This window comes from Protomyctophum parallelum, assembly GCF_964188405.1.
Source record: "Protomyctophum parallelum genome assembly, chromosome: 14".
Taxonomy (NCBI): domain Eukaryota; kingdom Metazoa; phylum Chordata; class Actinopteri; order Myctophiformes; family Myctophidae; genus Protomyctophum; species Protomyctophum parallelum.
The window spans coordinates 38,733,728-38,756,593 of record NC_139709.1 but is presented as its reverse complement, the minus strand read 5'-3'; the positions used below and the strand labels follow the sequence as shown (position 1 = coordinate 38,756,593).

Genomic DNA, 22,866 nt, shown 5'->3' with positions numbered 1-22,866 from the left:
CTGGAGGCCAATCTTTCCGGTGATAAGATGGCCACCAACGTAATCAAAAAAGTTAATCAAAGAACAAGATTCCTTTACAGGATCTCCTCACTGGTCAGCAAAAACACCTTGAAGACCTTAACAGGAGCCCTCGTACAAGGTTTCTTTGACTATGCATCCACCTCTTGGTACCACAGCACCTCAAAGGCCCTTAAAACAAGGCTCCAGACCTCCCAAAACAAACTGGTCAGGCTCCTACTTGGCCTCACCCCCCGAACCCACCTCACCCCTGCCCACTTTGACAGGCTGGGATGGCTTAGGGTCGACGACAGAGTACAGCATCTTGCAATGGGTCTGGTCCACAAGATTCGATACACCACCAAGATACCCATGTACCTGTCTAAATACTTCCTTAGTGTAAACGAAGTCCACACCCACAACACCAGAGGGAGTACAACAAACCATGTACATCCCAGATTCGGCACAAACAAGGGACTAAATTATTTTCGCTTTATGCCACCAAAATGTGGAACGCCCTACCAACAGTCATTAAGACATGTGAATCCCTTGACTCCTTCAAAACCGCTCTCAAAGGGCACCTACGGATGGCTGCAATTCGAAACTGGCCTCTGTAAAATCTGAATCCCCCCCCCCCCCCACCCCATTTCCCCTCACTGTATATGTATCTTTTCCCTTTTTGCTTCCTATATGATGAATTCCTGTTCTGTTCTTTAGCTATACATAGAAGTGTCTATTTGTATGTCTCTAAATGTTTTGATGAATTGAACAATGTGGACCCTGTTGTAAACAAGTGTAATGCTTAATTGGGTCGTCCACTCACAGTTAACAGTCTTTGTATTGAGTTTGTGCTTAAAATGTACTGTAAATTCTACAAACTGTTAATAAATATTTCAATCAATCAATCAATCAAGCCTTTACCTATTGGGTTTAAAATAAATGAATGAATGAATGAATGAAAGAATGAATGAATGAAAGAATGAATGAATGAATTTATAAATGCATATAGTCTACATACATTATACACAGTGTGTACATACATTATAGCCTACACAGTGTGTGTGTATACTGTGCACAGTACGTGTACACAGTGTGTGTGTGTGTGTGTGTGTGTGTGTGTGTGTGTGTGTACACACACACACGCACGCACGCACGCGCGCACACACACACACACACACACACACACACACACACACACACACACACACACACACACACACACACACACATATATAGATGCATAAATAGATACAATTTCATTGATTGATTGATTGAAAATTAACAGTTTGTAGAATGGGTAGCTATAATAGGCCTACAGTTCAATGAAAGTACAGGTCAAAAGAGCGTTGCAGTCCCGCCACCTACAAGGGCCCAGGAAATGATTCCCCGTTAATTTTCCTAATAGACATTTCAAAAAGTGTTTATTTAAAGACCTTTTAAGCGTCGTACAAAGCCAACTCGAGTTGTGAGAAATCATGACAACAAACGGGCCGAACAAATAATTAGAAAGAAGAAGAAAACGGCAGGTTACAACACTTCTTTTCTTGTTTTTCTTCTTTGTAATTATTTGTTTAGTCCAAAATATTGTGTTTATTGTCATGATTTGTCACGACTCGAGTTGGCTTTGTACGACGCTTAAAGGGTCTTTAAATAAAAACTTAAAAATAAAAGTAAAAATAATAAAATATTTAAAGACGTTTACGCCGCGGACAAAGCCAACTCGAGTTGTGACAAATCATGAAAGAAAGAACAAGAAAAACTAAACAAAGTGTTGTATCATGCCTTTTTTTCTTCTTTCTAATTATTTGATCGTCCCAAAACATTGTGTTTATTATTGTCATGATTTGTCACAACTCGAGTTGGCTTTGTCCGCGGAGTAAACATCTTTAAATAAATACTTTTTGAAAAGTCTATGAGGAAAATCAACAGGGAATTCTTGAGGGGGTGGGACTGCGGCGCTCTATTGCATTACAAATCTGAAACACAAACGTCACAGCTCTCACACATGCACCAACTAAAAAGACACTTAAAGTAACTACATGCATTTTAAAACGGTTTTAATATTTAATATATTGTTTATGTCCCTCAAACGTATTTCAAATAGTTTGAGCCTAAATCACCTCTCTGATATAACCAGTGCATGTTCTTTCTGGCTTCTGAAGCAGTTTTAGCTACAGTACCACAATGTCCTGATGTGGTCCAGCAAATTATTAAATATTTTAGTCATTATAATACTGATGCTAGATAAACCTAGCTAGGCTTGATCCATTCCATGCCAGCTTGGAAAATCAACATTGGCGGACATTGTAAACAAAGTGGAAATGCAAATTTGTAATTATACAAAGTAGAGTGATACAGATGACATCACGCATACAACCAAATCAGTTGAGCTGTTCCTGAGAGCAATTTCCATAAAAGCCACTATATGATGAGAACATTTTGAACAGGAGACAAACGTTTCAGCTATTCAGCCTTCATCAGTGTGGAGAGTGACTGAATTGCAAGTTCCTTTTAAAGGAGTGGTGACATAGTGCAGGTGCACACAATCACTGCTAATTACCTCACATCACACCCGGTGGGGGTGGGTGATCACAGATTGGAACTGTGTAATAAAGTCTCTGTTAGCAATCAACAATGTGACTAGCAATTATTAATAATAGTAATTAATAGTATTGAATAAGATCTTTCACCCATGTCACCCATGGCACGCCACTTCTGTGAACTTGGCCACAAAGTTGAAGACTTAAAATGTATAGGCATTGAGAAGATATGGCTCAACCGCAGAGGTGGCACCTGCACTTTTACAAAGGGAATGCTACTGGATATACTGTTAAAAACTATTTTTCCTTTGGGCATGAATGAGGAATGTAACTCATGTAACTGTATGTCTCCGTTTCTGTGAATGGCATTGGGATATTGGCGACGCCCGTGGCCCAAAAAGGTACTATGCCTGGTCACTTCCTTACATTTTGACTAATTGGATTATTCATTCTAAATACTAAAAAAACAAATCAAATTAATTTAATCCCGCAATAGGATATCTGGGCATAGTCGTTTCCCCGGTGCCACGCAAATGATGTATTGGGTGCTTGCTATTGACAGTAGAAATGAATGATGTTTTATTCTAATGTATGTAACCGATTTATGAATGGCAAAAAAGCCTGATGTCCTCAGCGACCTACATTAGCTTTGTTTAAACAATCCCGAAATTGTTTTACTTTGTATATATGTATATTTTGAGACGTTTGTCTCCTGTTCAAAATGTACTTTAGTTAATACATAGCAACTGGATGTGATTTTGTTTTACCCATTTGAGTTAAGCCTTTACTATAGATCAGGGGTAGGCAACCTTAGGCACCAGTGCCAACATTGGCACAAAGGAGGGTGATCACTGGCACACTGGCAAGTGTGTGAGAGAGTATTTTTGGTTTTAAATAAACTTTAAAAAAAAATGCAGTCAAATAAATGAAGTCCCTCACATTAGTGTGTAAATTACATCCTGCATTCTACATTCATTAAAACTGAACTCTGCCCTGAGTCTAATGATCATTATAACAACGTGAAAGAAAATATTTAAAAATGTGTTGACAAGCAAAATATGTTGGAATTTTTCCTGTGGTGTAATTAAAATTAATTAATGTTGATATGGCACACTGACGATCTAGAAAATAAAAACATGGCACTTCATTTAAAAAAGGTTGCAGACCCCTGCTATAGATTATACAACTAAAGTGTATTTATTTCATCATTTTTCATCGGTATGAGTCCTCATGTGTTGTTTTAGATTATTCATTTTACTACAGCTTTTACCACAAACTGTACAAGTAAAGGGTTTTTCCCCTGTGTGAATTCTTATGTGTGATTTTAGATCACCTACTTGACTAAAGCCTTTTTCACAAAATGAACAAGTGAAGGGCTTTTCCCCTGTATGAGTCCTTACATGTTTTTTTAAGTCACTCATTTGACTACAGCCTTTGCCACAAATTGTACAAGTAAATGGCTTTTCACCTGTGTGATGCCTCATATGTCTTTTCAGATCACTCATTTGACCAAAACCCTTGCTACAAACTGTACAAGTAAAGGGGGTTTCCCCTGTATGTATCCTCATGTGCATCTTTAGATGATCATTACGACTGAATCTTTGCTCACAAGATGTACAACTATAGGGTTTTTCCCCTGTATGAGTCCTCATGTGCGTCTTCAAACTATCATTTTGAGTGAATCTTTGTTCACAAACTGTACAACTAAAGGGCTTTTCCCCTGTATGTGTCTTCATGTGTGTCTTCATATTTGCATTATGACCAAAGCCTTTACCACATATTGTACACGTAAAGGGTTTTTCCCCTGTATGAATCCTCATGTGAGTCTTAAGACTATCTTTTTGAGTGAATCTTTGTTCACAAACTGTACAGAAAAAGGGTTTTTCCCCTGTATGACTCCTCATGTGTTTCACAAGGTTAGCATTTTGACAAAAGCCTTTACCACAAACTGTACAAGAAAAAGGGGTTTCTCCCATGTGAATCCTCATATGTGCCTTCAGATTTCCCTTACGATTAAAGCTTTTGCTACAGACTGTACAACCAAAGTGATTCATCACTGTGTCTCTCCCTATGGCATCAGTTTGTTTTGATGACGTCAAGTCCTGGGACAGCTCACTGCTGAAAGACCATCTTTGTCCTTCCACATTTTGTGTGTCTAAAGCAGACAGACCTTCCCTGGTTTCCCACACATTACCATCTACTATTTCAGTGTCAGATTCAGAACAGTGCGAAGAGAGGAGCTGGTCATCAGATGCTCCACAGACCTCTACACCAGCCTGTGATTTCATGTGTTCAGTTGAGGTGCTGGCTACAGGCTCTGTGTCTCTGTTTTCATCATCATCTTCACTTTTCACTGCTAGTAATGTCGATGTTGACCCATCACCCTCGTCTGGTCTTTGAAGTACCTCCTCCCGTTCATCTTTAATCTGTGGGGGCTCTGGTTCATCCTGGACGTGACTGGAACTTCTCTTCTCCTCAAGGGAAACCTCCTCTTTACACAAAGGAAGGTGCAGGAAGTCTAGATAAAAGATTACATGAGAGAACCTTTTTTAAGATTTGAACTTTAACTTTTCCATGCAATGTTTACTCTCTTTTGTAGCTGTTATAGTTGAAGTAACTCTGCTGTAAATACAAGCTCAAATCTATCCTCATTCATCAAATAAATTTAATGTCATTGTATGGTATTGTAAGCATGTTATTGACTCTGATCATTCTTAGTGTTTCCCTGTTTACGTTCCAAATTGGTAAAACATAATAAAAAAGGCACATTTTAGATAACAAATGTCTTGTCATGTGATCAGTGACATCACAAAGTTTACTTTGCATGCTAGAGTACATATTTGTGATGTCACTGATCACATGACCCCAAGTTCTAGACTTCCAGTTCTAGGCTTCACAGAAGGGGGGGACTTTATTATTTCCACACAACTCTAAGGTATATTAATGACAGTTTAATGTTGAAAATGAGTGGTTTAAGGTAGGGTAAGTGATTTTCTTTTGTTAAAATAAGTGTTGGAACTACACCTCCCGAAATCCAAGTAAGGAAGCTGCCATTTCCGTTTTCCAAAAAAAAAAGAATAATAATCTTAACAAGATAATATGTGCGTAGGTGATTTCTGTTTATATTAGGATAAAGTTGTGCGACTGTAAAGATGAAACAGAAGTGGGGAGGAGGCTCCACTTCCGCTTTATATTTTACTCAGCTTCTGTTGCTTCAGACTGCATGACGGAAGCATTTGAAAATTGTGAGAGGCAGTCTGGCCACGCAAGATCGACTAATTGTTCAGTAACAAGGATCTCGATGTCTATGACATGTCTAAGACATATGTCTTGTAAGCCAATAAACTGAAGTCAAAACTTAAATCAATGCCTTGTTTACTGTAATTCACTCTGGATTAAGAGTGTCTGCTAAATGCCAAAATTGGAAAAAGGCCAACAGAAAAAAGGACTTTGAAAATGAGAACTTCATTCATGACACAAGACACTTTACATAACTTTTAAAACTCTTTATTGTCCTTATTTACAGTGTGCATTAAAGGTTGTGAGTGGTATCATTATTATTATGTTATTCATCATGATAGTGTACCTCCCACAAGCCTGTTTAGTTTAGTACCCAAAAACGTCAAGACGTCTGATTGACGTCTTTGTAATGGATGCCACGGGCGTTAAGACGTCTCTCCCTTGGGAATTCAAAAAAACATATTTTGAAAATTCCTCTAATCTGGTGTACAGGTGATGACATGCACATTACATGCATAATAGAATTACAAATTCTTTCTTTCTTTATAATGGGAGAATTGGCACTCAGAGCCTAAACTGGTGACCACCAGGTGGCGCTAAAAGAGATGCAAAACCAACACCCTACATGTAGGAATATGGTATAGTTTTACTGAGGTTAGGTTTAGGAAAACCTAGTATTGCCCGGGTTCGAGTAGGTTTGGGAGCGACCGTTCAATGTCACCCTCAGAATAGGGATGCTAGAGCTAAAGTGCTTAACAAAGTCACCTTCAGTGTACACACCCTGCAGTGTAGCAGTGGTGTGGGTCTTCCTAATGGCATCTCCATCACAGTGGGGCTGTTGCTGCTTTTTGTCTCCGGCAACAGAGCTGTCCTCTCCGGGGTCTGACTGGGTGGAAGAGGTGTCGGGCGCAGGACCGAAGGGGTTCTTTTCAGGACCGTCCACCTCTGGCAGACACGTCAATGAAAAGGAAATTCAAATATTATATTATTGTAATTGACAGACAAAAGCACACAATTTGGAGATTTGGGTAAAACGTATAACATTTTGGCACATTTTTTCGAAAATTAAGGTTCAAATAGACTCTGGGCACCTGTAGCCCGTAGTCTGGCATTGTATCTAAACCATTACAGTACATGAGCATATTAAAATAATGCTATGGAAGTATGAATCCTTCATTTTATTGTGCAAGAGATAAAGAGCACTTTTCTCAGCACCAACCGTGGCCGACACAAAGAGAGAAGGTTTCTGTGGTCTTTAAATTAAGTAATACAATACTGCACACAATCCATGTTTAGGGCCTATACACACAGCCACGGAAAATGTGTCTTTATGTGGCCATAAAATGGGCATGGATACATTTAAAAATACAGTCAGCACACATCAATGAGATCATACAGTGCTCACTCATCTTGCTGTTACCACCACCTGTTATGTTCTAATCAACCAATTCAACTAGCAGTACCATGGCAACTAGCAGTACCATGGCAATTTATCATATTTTAACCCCCACCCTGACAAGCATTTGGAATTGTAGGAGTTGAGGCATTACATTTAGATACAATCCACGGTGAGGCCTTTAGGAGGGCCATTCAAGCTGCAAGTGGAGCCTGAAGCACCACTGTTGCCCAGGTGGAGCATGCAGAACCATTGCGGCTCAAGAATCTGCCACTCCTGAATGAAGTGTCAGAAGTGCTGGGAGTCTGGGAGTGCTGGGAGACTGGCACAGGTCCTGGTGAGACGTAGGAGGGGCCCGAACAGGAGTCAACCCAGAGCCTAGTCCTTCCACGAGCCAGATTGGTCTACCTCCCAGTCCCGGCAGAGTAGTTCGGGAGTGGCGGATTGTGTGCGTGCGTGTACACCAAACGCCAGAGGATATAATTTAAGACAATTAAATGAATAACATTGGTTTCATAATGTATTGGATATATATAACAAAAAACATTGCATGGATGCACTTGGGACGTATCCTCAGTGATGTATCCTGAGGTCAACGGGGTTTTGGGTCTCGCAACATCATACCCCTCACTCAGGCGACCCAGCCGGGAGTGATCAAGTCCCGACTTACGTCCCAGTAGCTAGCCTCAATCAGTCCCACTAGAGAAAAACCAGGGGCACACAATCCGTTGGAACTACTCCAGAACTACTCTGCCAGGGCTGGGAGGTACACTTCTGGCAAATGGAGGGACTCTGTGGGTTGTCTGTGGGTTGTCTCCTGTCCGGGCTCCTCCTACGTCTCACCAGGTCCACTCCTGCTCTCACCAGGAGTAGAGCGAGGACCTGTGCGTTGCACCAGAGTCCCAGCACCAGACAGTTCATTCAGGAGATACAATATAGTATCATAATAAATAATACATTTGGATGGATCCTGCTCCGTACAACACACACAATGCGAATGTGATTATTATTCAATGAATCACGCAATTAACTACACAAATCGGACAGCATTAATATCTCAAATTTACAGAGATGGCGACTCAAGTTAAAGACTCCTACTCAAGTCGCCACTAGGCCCCTCAAAGTCTCCAGACTCGACTCGGACTCAAGCTCAATGACTCGCGGAGTATCAACTAGTCATTACCGTATTTTTTGACCCACATTAATTAATGAAATGCCCGAATAAATAATCCAATCCCATCCCATCCTTTTCCCCTCCCGCAGCGCAATTGCACAAATAAACCTCCGGTGCGCGGAGCAGCTGATTTCATACCCACAGATATGGCGATTGTCGAGGTGAGCACAAACGGCTGCACGGTGGAGCCTTTCATCATAACATTTAAATATTAAAACGGCAAAAGTAAACGTTTGGCTCCACATCAGCTATCCAATGTCATTTAACTTTGCATTTGTTTAATATGTTGAAAAGATGATATGTGTGTGAGGGAACGTTTTTGAAACATCGGGTGTGTTTCATGTGCGCTGTGGGCTGCTGACCTTGTTAAACACTACATCATTAATGTTCACTGCTTAGTTGTAGTAGGGTTACGCACAGCAGTGCACAATTGTCATTGATTTGATTGATACTTAAGATATAGACGCAAGGAGCATAAATCAATGTATGTATGAAAGTATGTAGCTAGTCGTAGCAGCGTCAGTCCCACCCCAGGTGAGTGGCCCGGAAAATAATTTCCCATACATTTTTCCCATATACGTTTCAGAAAGTAAGGAAAAGTCTCATAATTTGTTCATGCACACATCAGATTTAGGGACAATACTAAAATAACACGTCACGATTATTGTGGCAAAAATAATAGCGATTAACAATATTAATCAACTATGCTTAAAACTAACATTGACTGCCATTGACGTAAAATTACATCATTTCCTGTTCAGTGATTACGCTAGAGGGCGCTCTTCACCAACCTGTGAATGATGCTATGACTTCCTGAGAAGAATCAAGGAAGCTTTGAGAAGGAAAGGAAATGGTCACGTGACTGGGCTCCGTCATGACACTTTCATGGAGGCTTTCATAGGAGCCAAACGACACCCGGAAGTTCGGCAGAATGCACTGGAGTCAATGAGAGCTCAGTGAACACTATTTCTGAATGACTAGACCTTTTGTAAAGTAATCGCTTCACATTATTGTCTGCTCTGTTACTTTTCGATGTGTACACTGTGTCATTTTATAGAGATATGGTATCTAAAGAGCACAAAGCACCTTTCTGAACGTACCAAGTATCGCGAGACTTCCCACCGTTTCCTGTCTGTCAGTCAAATCTTGCTATACCTCCGAGACAGAAACGGTACCTGCTGCCGTTTAGATCCTCAAATAAAATTATATACTGTGCACATCGAAAAGCAAGTGATTAGAAAACAACCTGTGATATGTCTTCTTTTATATATCCCTGAACCGATTATATGACAAATCTCAATTCTTCATAAATAATGTTTGTTATGAGCTGGTCCAGCCGGCTCCATTGACTGCCATGTATTCATTGAACTGTCCATGAAAGTGTCACGTGACCATTGCTTTTCCTTCTCAAAGCTTCCTTGAGAAGAATACAACCGTAAATCATGTGATCCAAACAAACTACAGCCCATCCATTTTTTTTTATAAAAAGTCATCATATAGCATAACATAGTGCTAACACCAAAATGGGTGTTCCCGCCCAGAATGGGTTAAGATATGCATTATCATGAAAGCATTTCTCACCTGTATGAGTCCTCATATGCCTCTTCATAGTAACCTTATGATTGAAGGTTCTTTCACAAACTGTACAAGTAAACGGTTTCTCCCCAGTATGAGTTCTCATGTGTGTCTTCAAAGTATAATTATGTTTGAAGGTTCTTTCACAAACTGGGCAAGTAAAGGGGTTTTCCCCTGTATGAATCCTCATGTGGACCTTAAGAGTAACATTTCGATTGAAGCTCTTTTCACAAACTTTGCAACTAAAGGGTTTTTCCCCGGTATGAATCCTCATGTGTCTCTTTAGAGTTCCCTTACAATTAAAGCCTTTGCCACAATCTGTACAGCTAAAACCTGTTTGTTGTGATAATTCCTTGTCCTGGGACAGCTTGTTGTTCAAAGAAATGTTTTTCCCATCCACATGTGTCTTGCGTGATTTCAGTGTGTTTAAAGTTGACTGATCTTTCCTGGTCTCCTCCCACTCACTGTCTTCAGTGTCAGATTCAGAACAGTTTGAAGAGAGGAGCTGGTCATCACTAGTTTGTTGTAATGCTACCCAGTACTTGACATAAGCTTGAGTTTTCATGTGTTCAGTTGAGGTGCTGGCTACAGGCTCTGTGTCTCTGTTTTCAACAGTTTCACTTTTCACTGCTAGTAATGCCATTGTAGACCCATCAGGTATTTGAAGTAACTCCCCTAGTTCCTCATTATTCTGTGGAGGTTCTGGTTCCTCCTGGATCATACTGGGGCTCCTCTCCGGTTGTTCAGAGGAAACCTCCTCTTTACACACAGGGGAGTGCAGGAAATCTAGGTAAAAGAGAAAACAAAATACAACTATTAAATATTTGACATTGTATGTGTTGAGGGGTGCTAGCCCCTCCAATTCATGGCTTTTGAAGATTACATCATGTGGCAGCCAAGTCTACAGGCTTTAATGTTTTTTATTAGATTACTTATGTAAACCATGTGACAGCCAAGTCTATGCACTTTAACTGTAAACTACAGAAATCCCCTAAGCAGAAACACCGTTCTCAAAGCCAATAGTAAACACTCCAAACAGCTCATAAGCAACATTACTGTAGGTCTACCCCAGATTTTGTAAATAAGGTCAAGGCCCTGTCTGAGAAAACTTAATTTCCTCTCCATGTGCTTGATGCCCTGGTGGCCTCCAAGGTTTATTTTTATCTCCAGGAGTATAAGGAGTCACTGAACTTTGCTTTGAAGGCTAGAGACCGCTTCAAGAGTGAGTCAGAGTCTCAGTATGTGGAATGCATCACTGGTGAGTTTTCAAACTTATTTCTTTATTAACATCAGGAGAAGGATTAAACGATGCAGTTTGTATACATTTCTAACTCATGACTCATAACATTGTTGTTTAGTTAATACTTTATTTAATTTGCAATGTTATGGGTCAGTACTTTAACTGAATGAAGGCTTCCCTGAATAGCTTACTATGGAGCAAATTGTATACATATACATAGATTAAACATTAAATCACAATATATTGCCTTGCACACAATATCAAACTATATTGAACTGTGACCGTATTATATCGCCACGTTTTGATTGATTGATTGATTGATTGAAATATTTATTAACAGTTTGCAGAATTACAGTACATTTCAAGCACAACTCAATACAAAGACTGTGAGTGGACAACCCAATAAAGCATTACACTTGGCAAAACACAGCCCTAAGCGATGCAAGCAGTTAGTAAAAGATGTATATTTTAATTACTTTTGTTTTGTTACACCATGGAACACCCTCAACAAACAAAACAGACATAGGAGGAGTGCTCAACCATCCATAAATCACATATGTATCTAAACTGCAACTTCGTAGGAGAGTTGCAGGCTGTTGACAGTGTGATGCCACTGAAGGCTTACTGTCTAATAATATGACGTTTGCTGGTTCAGAGAATGAGGCGGTATACGGTTTGCCCATTAGGACCTGATGCCGCTCCTATAAGGCACTAGTGTACAAGCTGCAAGCTTGCACAGGTATATCTGCTATTTTTGAATAGCCATCAAATCTAAAATGACACAGATGATTTCCCGGTTTTGTTTCCAATTCAACACTGCTTTCTGTAGTGTGAGATGGCTTGACGTAGCCTACAAGTACACCCCTTGGACATGCTGCTAGATATTGGATACAGAGTGGGCACCAACGAAGAGTTGGTGTACCTGAATGTACCTGAATACCTGACATGACTCCAACGCATGTCGGAGCCACAGGTGAGTCTTAACCGGCCACGTACGTTGGACTATTGGCATGTTGGACTAACGTAGCCTCAGTCCCTACACTCATTAGCTCCGAGATGAGGTCCCACCATGAGAGCCTTAGTCGCTTTCAGAACCAGCGCATGGTTTGATGGTTTCCACTAGAACGTTGCTCAACTTGCTTACCCTATTCTGCACATCGTATCTTAAAAGTAAAGGTCCGATAATTAGCAAAAGTAGCCTAATTTTACTTTAGTTGCAGACAAGAAAATCCAAGTATCGGGTAACTTGTACGATGTGCAGAAAAGAGTAAGCAACGTTCCTAGTGGAAACCATGCACTGGTTCTGAAACCCGGCTGAAGGCTCTCACGGTGGGACCTCATCTTGGAGCTACAATGGGCGTTGGGGACTGGGGTCACATATGGGCCTATAGAAGCCATAGTACCATCAACCTAGCCCCGTTTGGAACCTCACCCGCCTACCATCAACCATGAGTATTACAACAACACCGAACACCACATGAACCCATGCACTGCCCTATTCTGGGGCAAACATTCTGGTTATAGTAGGCTACTAATAATATTGTTTCTGGTGTTTATCCTCGTTTGTGATTTAGAAACTTTGATTGAATAGTGAATACCTTATTAACTATAGTCCGTGTAATAAACCCAGTGTATTTTGGAACAATTATGTGTTTTGGCATAACGGGTCGTTGGACTACCTGGGGTGATTTAATACGCATGTTGCGCGCCCGTATCATGCAATGAAAAGATCTGATGCACAAGCTCACAAGTCGACGTTGTGAGCTTGCAGATCGGAGCGCAACAAAGTGTTAACCAAGCTTAACGGGATTTCGGTCCCCCGGACGATTTGTAATGGGTCAGGTCAGGTGGGAACAATTAATGGACAGACCCCTTCCAGGCCTCGGAATGACAGAAGGGTCCCTAATGTCCGACGGTCCATCCATTGTGTCTATTTACCGTTAAGCTAACCAGCTAAGCTAACGGGCTAAACTACCACATCAAATCAAATAATCAAACAGCACATACCGAGTTCCATCGCTGCTACAACTCTGTTGTTGACTTTTTTTTTTATCCTAAAGAGCAGCAGCAGCTTTTGATGAACACTCCGTGAGATGAAGGCTAGTCTGCTCTGCTCCGTTTCTGCTCTGATTTAACACCATGTTTGTCTTTACAGTCGTGGCTGCAGCCTGTCAACAGAAACGTTAAAGCAAAGCATTGAGTTAAACACAATAACAACACATAACACTTCCTGTCTGAACTTTCACAATAGAATTCAGAACAGATCCGTTTTCTTTGCAAGCTTCTGCCCAGTGCCCACTGCCTGGGCATAGAGCGGATACGGAAACGGTGCGCGCATCATGCATGTGTTGGTGTTACCGGATACGTGAGGCGGGCTCTAGACTAGACCGGATCGCAATGTTTCATTCGCGCGGGTACTAGAAAGCTGCGTTGACACAAAGGCATTCTGGTTCAATTTCAATTGGGCATTTTAACTGAAGCAAATCAAAAGATAGACCGTGCTCAAGAGGGTTAGCTGTCAAGGGATTGACCATCTAAGCTCACAATGTGGCGCATTCTAGATAATATTATTAGGCCTATACTTCTTTTTTATTTTTTTTATCGTTTTGCTATTTCTGATTGACTGATACTGATAGGCCTACTATAAATAATTGTCATTATCCCAAATAATTGCTATCAGATTGATTGAAGTGTTATTCACAGTTTGTAGAATGGGTAGGCCTATAAAGTTCAAACAAAGGTAGGCCTGCCCTACACTGCACTACAGGTCTTTTGAATTGATTGATTGATTGAAATATTTATTAACAGTTTGCAGAATTACAGTACATTTCAAGCACAAACTCAATACAAAGACTGTTAACTGTGAGTGGACGACCCAATTAAGCATTACACTTGTTTACAGCAGGGTCCACATTGTTCAATTCATCAAAATATAATAATAATTGCATAATAATAATAAAACTAATATAAAAACTGTTACAAGGATAAAAATAAATAAAAACACATAAGACTTGTTTACATCAGTCTTCTCATACTATAGAGTTAAAGGTACAGGCCTATATATAAGCAAGATTTAAGCTAAATGTAATATTATTATTATTATTATTATTATTATTATTTGTCTGTCTGTCTGTCTGTCTGTCTGTCTGTCTGTCTGTCTGTCTGTCTGTCTGTCTGTCTGTCTGTCTGTCTGTCTGTCTGTCTGTCTGTCTGTCTGTCTGTCTGTCTGTCTGTCTGTCTTAGTATTATTTTAGCCACTGTGGCTGGTGTTCTAAAAAGTGATCATTTTTGGAGCAAAAAAACACATTTTCATGTGGACGAACAAATCTACAAGCTCACATTGCCATGTCATGCGTTGCGAGCATGTAGATCTGTATTTTCACTGCATGCTTGATTGTTTAAATTCTCTCTCTCTATACAAAACACTCAACCTGCCATGCTGTCAAACTCAGCTGTTCTCTTCGATTTCACTGGACTCTAGCTAAGACCCAACATGACACTTGACAGTGACCATAGCCTATCGGTGCTGGTTGGTAGACAGACATCCAGGTTAATCTCACAAGTTAGTTTATAATTATAATTTCAGTGCATTCATCACAGCGGTGTGAATTCAATAGACCATATTGGAGAACAAATGAGAACGTAGCTGGCATCATCTGTGGACTGTATCTGATACCTATAGTCAGTATAGTGTGAGTATGGAGAAGTGACTATAGAATCTCTCTCTCTCTCTCTCTCTCTCTCTCTCTCTCTCTCTGCTGCTGCTTGCTGAAGCCATCACGACACATTGAGATCGAGGTTAAACAATTGACTCCATATTTGGGCGTAGCTGCGTCAGTGCGTGGATGCCCTCAGAGCTCTGTGTTGTATGTTGTGTGTTAACATCATATGGAAACCCTCAGAGCTCTGTGTTGTGTACAGTATATGTTGTGTGTTAACAGCATGGGAACCCTCAGAGCCCTCCAGCAGGCCTTGCAGTTGAAGATAGAGGAGCTGAGACAGAGGGACGTCCTCATAGATGAACTGGAGCTGGAGCTGGACACCAAGGATGACCTGATCGGACAGATGCGGACGGAGCTGGTCACCAAGGACGACCTGATCAGACAGCTGCGGACGGAGATGGACAGACACGGCGGAGATGCTCAGAAACCTGCCACCTTTGGGGACGCACAAGGGCAGTCCCCAGCAGTACAAGATGAACCACAGCGTACAAAGAGACAAGCCATCTCAGCAGAACCCACTGCACTGGACCCGTCACAGCTCACCCATGTCACTCTGACCTGCTACAGCAAGAGCAAAGAGTGAGTTAACGCACGCACGCACACATGCACGCACGCACTGTGGGTCTCCTGAGTGTCCATATGCCTCCACCATCTCCATGAACACATGAAAAGGAGCCATAACAACCACTAGTGTCAAACGCTGAGGAATGAACAGTCTCAGCAAATAAACTGTAACCAGCCCCAAACAAAGAGGCACAGATGAACCAAAATCTGACAGTCATCAACAGTTTACCAAGAATTTAGCTATGGTGGGAGTAGCCTGAGCTAACATGTTAGGTTTCTGGTCTAGAGGGGCGGGTCGCGGCTGAGATTTGCGCACGCCCTGATTGGTTCTCATCGATCTGTCCGTCACCCCCGGCCCCTCCTCTCCCCCCTAGTGCAGCGCTACGTCACATCATTTGGAGCGACGCCCACCCGGAAGGGTTGACTCCCACTTTTAGACCAGAGCGGCCAATGCATTCCTCCAGGCTTTCAATTTTTGCACCAACAAAAATGAAAGCCTGGTACCGAGGCTATATGGTGGGAGAAGTAATGACACATCAGCCGAGTGACACGGGAACGAAAACCTACATCTTCATCAGCCATATCATCTGAGTCACACCAGCGTATCCACACTAGAGAAAAGCGAGGTTTAAAAAAAAAGGCAAGAGCTTGCTCTGGTGCACTGGCCTAAAAGTGGGTCCTTAAAAACTGCTAAAACTTCTGAAATGTATGTATGTAGGTATGTATATGTGTATGTGTGTGTGTGTGTGTGTGTGTGTGTGTGTGTGTGTGTGTGTGTGTGTGTGTGTGTGTGTGTGTGTGTGTGTGTGTGTGTGTGTGTGTGTGTCCACCCCCCTGAGTCCAAGTTAGACTAGACCGCATACCTAAACCATGGTCCGAAAATATCCTCTAAAACCCAATGGTAAAATGGATATAAAAAATGGACATTAAAGGTTTTATGACATTCATTTTCATTTATTTTTATTTTTATTTTTTATTTTAGGTTTTATGACCTCAATTACACCCAAAAAACCTGAACTTTGAACATTCAGTGGATTTTCTGTGGTCTGAAGTTTTCTTTGGGGTTTTTTGGGCCTTTTGAGCTACAATGAAAACAGGCAACACAGTGAACCAGTGACATCTGCTGGCAAATCCCATTGACATATATGGGATTTGCAGTAAGTGATGTCACTTACTGCCGGCAAATCAGAGCACCTGTTTGAGCCAGAAAACCCCAGATCACAGAAAATCTACTGAATGTTAAAAGTTCATGTTTTTTGGGTGCAATTGAGATTAGAAAACCAAAAAAAAAAAACACAATTCCAAAACCTTTTTTTTTATGTCACAATCCCTTTAATAAAACAACCTAAAACCATAAAAGAGTAAAAGTTCACAGCAAGGCCTGGATACCATTTATTTAGTTTGCAGATAAATGAACATAAAAGGGATAGAATTCAACTTCTTTCATTTAAACCAGTGGGTGTTACAGTTTGCAATTTTTGAATCCATCTGTGCTCCATGAGTTTCCGCTGTCCACTGGTCCATCGGACTCCACATTCCAGACCTGAAATGATTAGTGATGGGATGGGATTGAAAGTGTGTGTACAGAGTTGTGTGTATGTCTGCTCGTTTGATGTGATATAAGTGTTGTTTGAGCCGTGTTTCTAATGTGTGTCCGGTTTCTCCTATGTAGTGTTTATGACATTGTGTGCAGGTGATGATGTAAACTATATTGGGGGTGGTCAGAGACAGGGGATCCGTGATGGGGGAGGAAGTGTGACTATGGGGGTTGTTGATGAATTTGCGGGGTTTGAAATGGAGTGTATGTGGCTGTGGGGGCTTGGGAGGTAGTGGTAAACTTGGAATGCACAAGGAGGTCTCCCAGGTTCCTATTCCTTCTGAGTGCCGAAATTACCTGATGTGTTTGTAATGGGGGGTAGGATTGTTGTGTAGTAGTGAAATTTTGTTTAAATTTGTGGTGTAGTGGTTGGAGTGTATGTGAAAATGTGGTTATGAATGGGAGTAGTGTTGTAATGGTAGAGGAGCCGATGGCCTGGATGGTGGGAGAAGAAGAGTTGGAGGAGGGAAGACATAGAGGAGAGGGTAATGTGTGTGCCCCGTCCAGGTCCGTCCCTGTCCCTGCGCTAGAGAGGGGCCTCTGATCCGGGTGCATGCTCTGAGGTGGCTGGTGAAGAAAGCTAGGATTGAGGTTAGGGTTAGAATTGGGGGTGAGAGGGTTAGGGGTAGGAGGCAGAGTGTTTGTGGAGAGTGACTGGGTGGGGGAGAGAGAGGCCAGGGCATTGCTCCTATGTATGTATGTATGTATGTATGTATGTATGTATGTATGTATGTATGTATGTATGTATGTACGTATGTATGTGTATGTATGTGGCCATTCACACTGAGCACTATAACTGCAGCCAGCCAGCCAGTTGAGCAGCCTGCACCACTCAATTCACACAGGTGTGATTTTTCTTATTGCTTGGCCCCATCTGCTTGCAGCTATCGTTTGTTTCTATTTTTGTTATGTTTATAATTTATTGTATTTTATTTGGTTTAGAAAATTGTGCAAATTAATTAAACAATCTTTACTGCAGGTCCAGGGAGCTGATCCAAAGAGCTCTGCTGGAGAACGACTTCATGAAACATCTGGAACATGGACAGGTTGGTACAATAAACATCTGGAACATGGACAGGTTGGTACAATAAACATCTGGAACATGGACAGGTTGGTACAATAAACATCTGGAACATGGACAGGTTGGTACAATAAACATCTGGAACATGGACAGGTTGGTACAATAAACATCTGGAACATGGACAGGTTGGTACAATAAACATCTGGAACATGGACAGGTTGGTACAATAAACATCTGGAACATGGAGGTTGGTACAATACACATCTGGAACATGGACAGGTTGGTACAATAAACATCTGGAACATGGAGGTTGGTACAATAAACATCTGGAACATGGACAGGTTGGTACAATAAACATCTGGAACATGGAGGTTGGTACAATACACATCTGGAACATGGACAGGTTGGTACAATAAACATCTGGAACATGGAGGTTGGTACAATAAACATCTGGAACATGGACAGGTTGGTACAATAAACATCTGGAACATGGACAGGTTGGTACAATAAACATCTGGAACATGGACAGGTTGGTACAATAAACATCTGGAACATGGACAGGTTGGTACAATAAACATCTGGAACATGGAGGTTGGTACAATACACATCTGGAACATGGACAGGTTGGTACAATAAACATCTGGAACATGGACAGGTTGGTACAATAAACATCTGGAACATGGAGGTTGGTACAATACACATCTGGAACATGGACAGGTTGGTACAATAAACATGCTGACCATCAGTGTTTCTTCTTGTCCATCCAGATACTGACCATCATGGACTGCATGCATCCCACCTCTGTGGCCCGGAGCTGCTGTGTGATCCAGGAGGGAGACGATGGATCCACTGTCTACGTGCTGGAGGGTAAAAAAAAAAGGCCTGAAAATAACTGATCTACAAGCTCACAAAGTGTGATGCATGTATGCATTGTGCTGTCGTCTGCAGTGTTGCAGTTTTTTAATTTATGCCTTTGGTTGAAGGTACTGTATACTTTCTTCCGTGTGTGTGTGTGTGTGTGTGTGTGTGTGTGTGTGTGTGTGTGTGTGTGTGTGTGTGTGTGTGTGTGTGTGTGTGTGTGTGTGTGTGTGTGTGTGTGTGTGTGCGTGTGTGTGTGTGTGTGTGTGTGTGTGTGTGTGTGTGTGTGTGCGTCCGTGCATGTGTGCGTGCGTGCATGCAGAGGGCATGGTGGAAGTAACAAAGGAAGGGAAGAAGCTGTGTACCATCAGTCCAGGGAAAGTATTTGGAGAGCTGGCCATCCTTTATAACTGCACCCGCACTGCTACTGTCACTGGTAACCTGTCTGTCTGTCTGTCTGTCTGTCTGTCTGTCTGTCTGTCTGTCTGTCTGTCTGTCTGTCTGTCTGTCTGTCTGTCTGTCTGTCTAAAATATAGCATTGCAAACATCACAATTCCTTGTGAACGATACTATACTACACTACACTATACTATACTATCTCTCTCTCTCTCTCTCTCTCTCTCTCTCTCTCTCTCTCTCTCTCTGTCTCTCTCTCTAGCACTGACAGACATCAGGCTGTGGGCGATCGATAGACAGGGTTTCCAGACCATAATGATGAGGACTGGTCTCATCAAACACTCTCAGTACATGGAGTTCATACGCAGGTGACCATACATATACAGTCATACACATTACAAAGCACAGTAAATGTGACTATACTGTACAGAGCATGGTAAATATCATCTTAAGTCTTATTTAATACGGGCATGGGCAATAGTTGGCAGAAGGAGCACGTGCTGCCTCTGGCTCTATTGCTGCTCACATATGACACATGTGTATTATGTATGTATCTATCTATATGTTATCATCATACTATAAATGAGCGAATGTCTGAATGTCTGAATGTCTGAATGTCAGAAACACCACCTTATCTCCTCATTGCCTGCACCAATCGCTCCCACTTTTCACACAGGCATTGACCATAATAATATGGAGGTCTTAACGAAGCCATTTTTCCAATAAGATTAATAATGAATTTATTAGTGAATAAAAACCAGTTTATTTGTCCGTGGTCTATCTCCGACCGAGCCACACTATTAGCACACATCTCTCCATGCCAAAAAAAATCTGCACGCTCCCAGAATCCAGCTAGGCTACATTTTACCGACGCAACTGTCATATTTACTGTACAGATATTGTTTTTACATCACCACACGATCATGGAGAATTGTAACTTGAAGAATTGTGTGCCTGTGGAGGGGGTGTGGGACGCATAATTCGATAGGTCACCGTTTGTAGTGTGACGTAGGAAGCGAAACCCAGCCCCGTCGGAGCATCTGTTCTGTATCCGTGTTGGATGTGAATGACCAGCGACACACAGCCAGGACTGCAGCCGCTCCGAGGACACTGTTTCTGGGCTTATGATCAGTGACACACAGCCAGGACTGCAGCCGCTCCGAGGACACTGTTTCTGGGCTTATGATCAGCGACACACAGCCAGGACTGCAGCCGCTCCGACTACACTGTCCGTCCCCTCCTCAACCACCTCCTTCGCCGTGCATTACACATGGGCTACATGCACGCTCAAAGCCTGGACACTGACAACGACAGCTTACAGCCCTGCGCGCACCCAGCGTGGCTGCGTGACACACTGAACAGCACGATCACAACGGAATGCTTATCTGTCGGGGTCTCGGGGTGGCCAAATGGAGACGTTTGGCGAAGACAGATCCCGTGCCGTCGGAACAACACAATGACAAAATACATACAGACAGATGCAATGACAACGACACGTTCCTAAATCACACAAAACATCTAATTCTTATCCTGATTATATAAAGAACAAACTACAACTTGCTTTGAAGCCCAAAAAGCCAACCTCCGCGTTCACCGTTTAATAGCTTATATCTCCACGGGCAGCAGACGGTGAGCGGTTAGGGACCGTCTACAAAGTGCAACACCGAACTTGAAAATATTCAATAACTTCCATTTATAGGCAGAATATCACCACCATATTTACATCACACATCAATGGTGTACTTATGATTGTACTACAGCATTTAATTAGCCTATACTTTAGTGCCCAACCCAACTTCCCAAGACCATCTGTAAACAATTCCCCCCCCCTATCAGTAATGTGATCTATTACATCACACACTGAACATGATTTGCTGTTCATATATTCAGAACGGGTAAGGACTAGTTATTACAATTTGGGGGAAAAGAGAACAACTTCATTATGAGAAACAAAGCTCGGATAAAACAGGACCACGATGGAAACAGGGCTTTTTGTGTTATCTTTTTAGCACCATTGTATTTTGAACCACTGTACTATAAACAGCTAATAAAGTATTCAATCAGTCAATTAACAAATATTAATTGAACAGTAACCTATGCATTATGCAGCTGTCTATGAAGTTGCTATAATACTTACATCTACATCTCCCTCTCTGTGTGTGTGTGTCTCTCTCTCTCTCTCTCTCTCTCTCTCTCTCTCTCTCTCTCTCTCTCTCTCTCTCTCTCTCTCTGTCTCTCTCTCCCAGTGTTCCAACATTCCAATCGTTATCAGAAGATCTTCTCAGTAAATTGGCCGACGTGTTGGAGGAGGTTCTCACATCTAAAATCATATTATTTTATTTATATTTACCTACATACCAGGGACAGTGTATGCATCATTTGACATGTGTGTCAGAGTTAGAAATGTGTTGAAAATGTGTAGAAAATTGTATGGAAAATACCAAGAAAATGCTTTAGCTGTGTCGAGTGCATACTTGCTTGTTGCACACTAGTAGGCCATAAATGGCCAACTAGTGCGCAAGCAGAGCGCGCAAGTACTTTCGACTGCTACAAACTGTCAACCATATACATATACTATGTATATGTATATGTAATTTGTCCGTCCCAGCCAACCCGCCACTTTTTATGCGTATGCACCGTCCCAGCAAATTGTGCCTGATACGGCAGGGGTGCCAGATTACATACATGTATACACAGGAGCATTACCTTTAATCCTCCCAACACTAAAACATATCGTCATTACGTCACCATCGAAAACCAATTACACCCTGGCATTGGGTCCTTTAATCCACATATTTCTTACGTCATCATTGAGAGCTAGTTATACATATACTATATGTAATTTGTAAGTTGATTAGCGGTATATACTGTGGTTACTTTGCGCCAAAAACCGTCCCAGCCAACCTGCCACTTTGTCTGTCTGTCTTTCTGTCTGTCTGTCTGTATGTCTGTCTGTCTGTCTGTCAGACTCACTATAACGATGGGGATTACATCATCTGTCAGGGAGCCACGGGAGACACCTTCTTCATCATCAGTGATGGACAGGTAGGACAATTATGATGTCATCAATGATGATGCATTGCATGGCTTTTGAAGATTACCTCATGTGGCAGCCAATTCTATGGACTTTTTTATGTATTTATTTTGAGGCTTTCGCCTTTATTATATTATTTTTGTATAGAGGAATAGATAGAAAGTGGGCTGACAGGAAATGGGGAGAGAGATGGGGGGGTGACATTGGGATTGGGAGTCGAACCTGTGGCACACAGGATTACGAGCCAAGGTGCCTGGACCGCTGAGCCACACCCTTGCCAGGACTTTTAATGTTTGCTTAGTGTTTATGACATAAATCGTTTGCCAGCCAAGTCTATGGACTTTAATGTTTGTTTAGGGCACTACATGACGACGTAAGTGCTAACATCCATGGTCGCGCCTGAATCGATTCATGCACCCTGTGTTAAACCCCAGCTGCGCACTCTTTTGCATCTTGTGCATGGACTTCTCCGCCTGAAGTTCCAGCTTTAGAGTAGGTATCGTGTCATGATG

At 41.8% G+C, this 22,866-nt stretch overlaps 2 protein-coding genes across 2 annotated transcripts in view; one reads left to right on the top strand and one right to left on the bottom strand.

Annotated features, from left to right (window-relative positions):
- Positions 1-1,965: 1,965 nt before the first annotated feature.
- Positions 1,966-13,298, bottom strand: LOC310871308 (uncharacterized protein; the record flags this gene model as incomplete). The annotated part of the gene is made up of 5 exons (XM_083782794.1): positions 13,170-13,298; positions 9,929-10,708; positions 6,543-6,722; positions 4,156-5,055; positions 1,966-1,973 (listed from the first exon to the last, which is right to left on the bottom strand). The coding sequence occupies exons 1-5, from the start codon at positions 13,177-13,179 to the stop codon at positions 1,966-1,968; spliced, it is 1,878 nt and encodes a 625-aa protein (XP_083638920.1). The 5' UTR covers positions 13,180-13,298.
- Positions 13,299-15,104: 1,806 nt separating this feature from the next.
- Positions 15,105-22,866, top strand: part of LOC310870026 (cGMP-dependent protein kinase 1-like) — a gene marked incomplete at both ends in the record, with an annotated part of 20,699 nt that continues 12,937 nt past the window's right edge. Inside the window, 7 exons of the mRNA XM_083781040.1 lie at positions 15,105-15,463; positions 18,025-18,091; positions 18,834-18,933; positions 19,247-19,360; positions 19,583-19,688; positions 21,567-21,630; positions 22,288-22,365. Coding sequence (XP_083637166.1) covers positions 15,105-15,463; positions 18,025-18,091; positions 18,834-18,933; positions 19,247-19,360; positions 19,583-19,688; positions 21,567-21,630; positions 22,288-22,365 — 888 coding nt within the window. The remainder of the gene's footprint in view (positions 15,464-18,024; positions 18,092-18,833; positions 18,934-19,246; positions 19,361-19,582; positions 19,689-21,566; positions 21,631-22,287; positions 22,366-22,866) is intronic.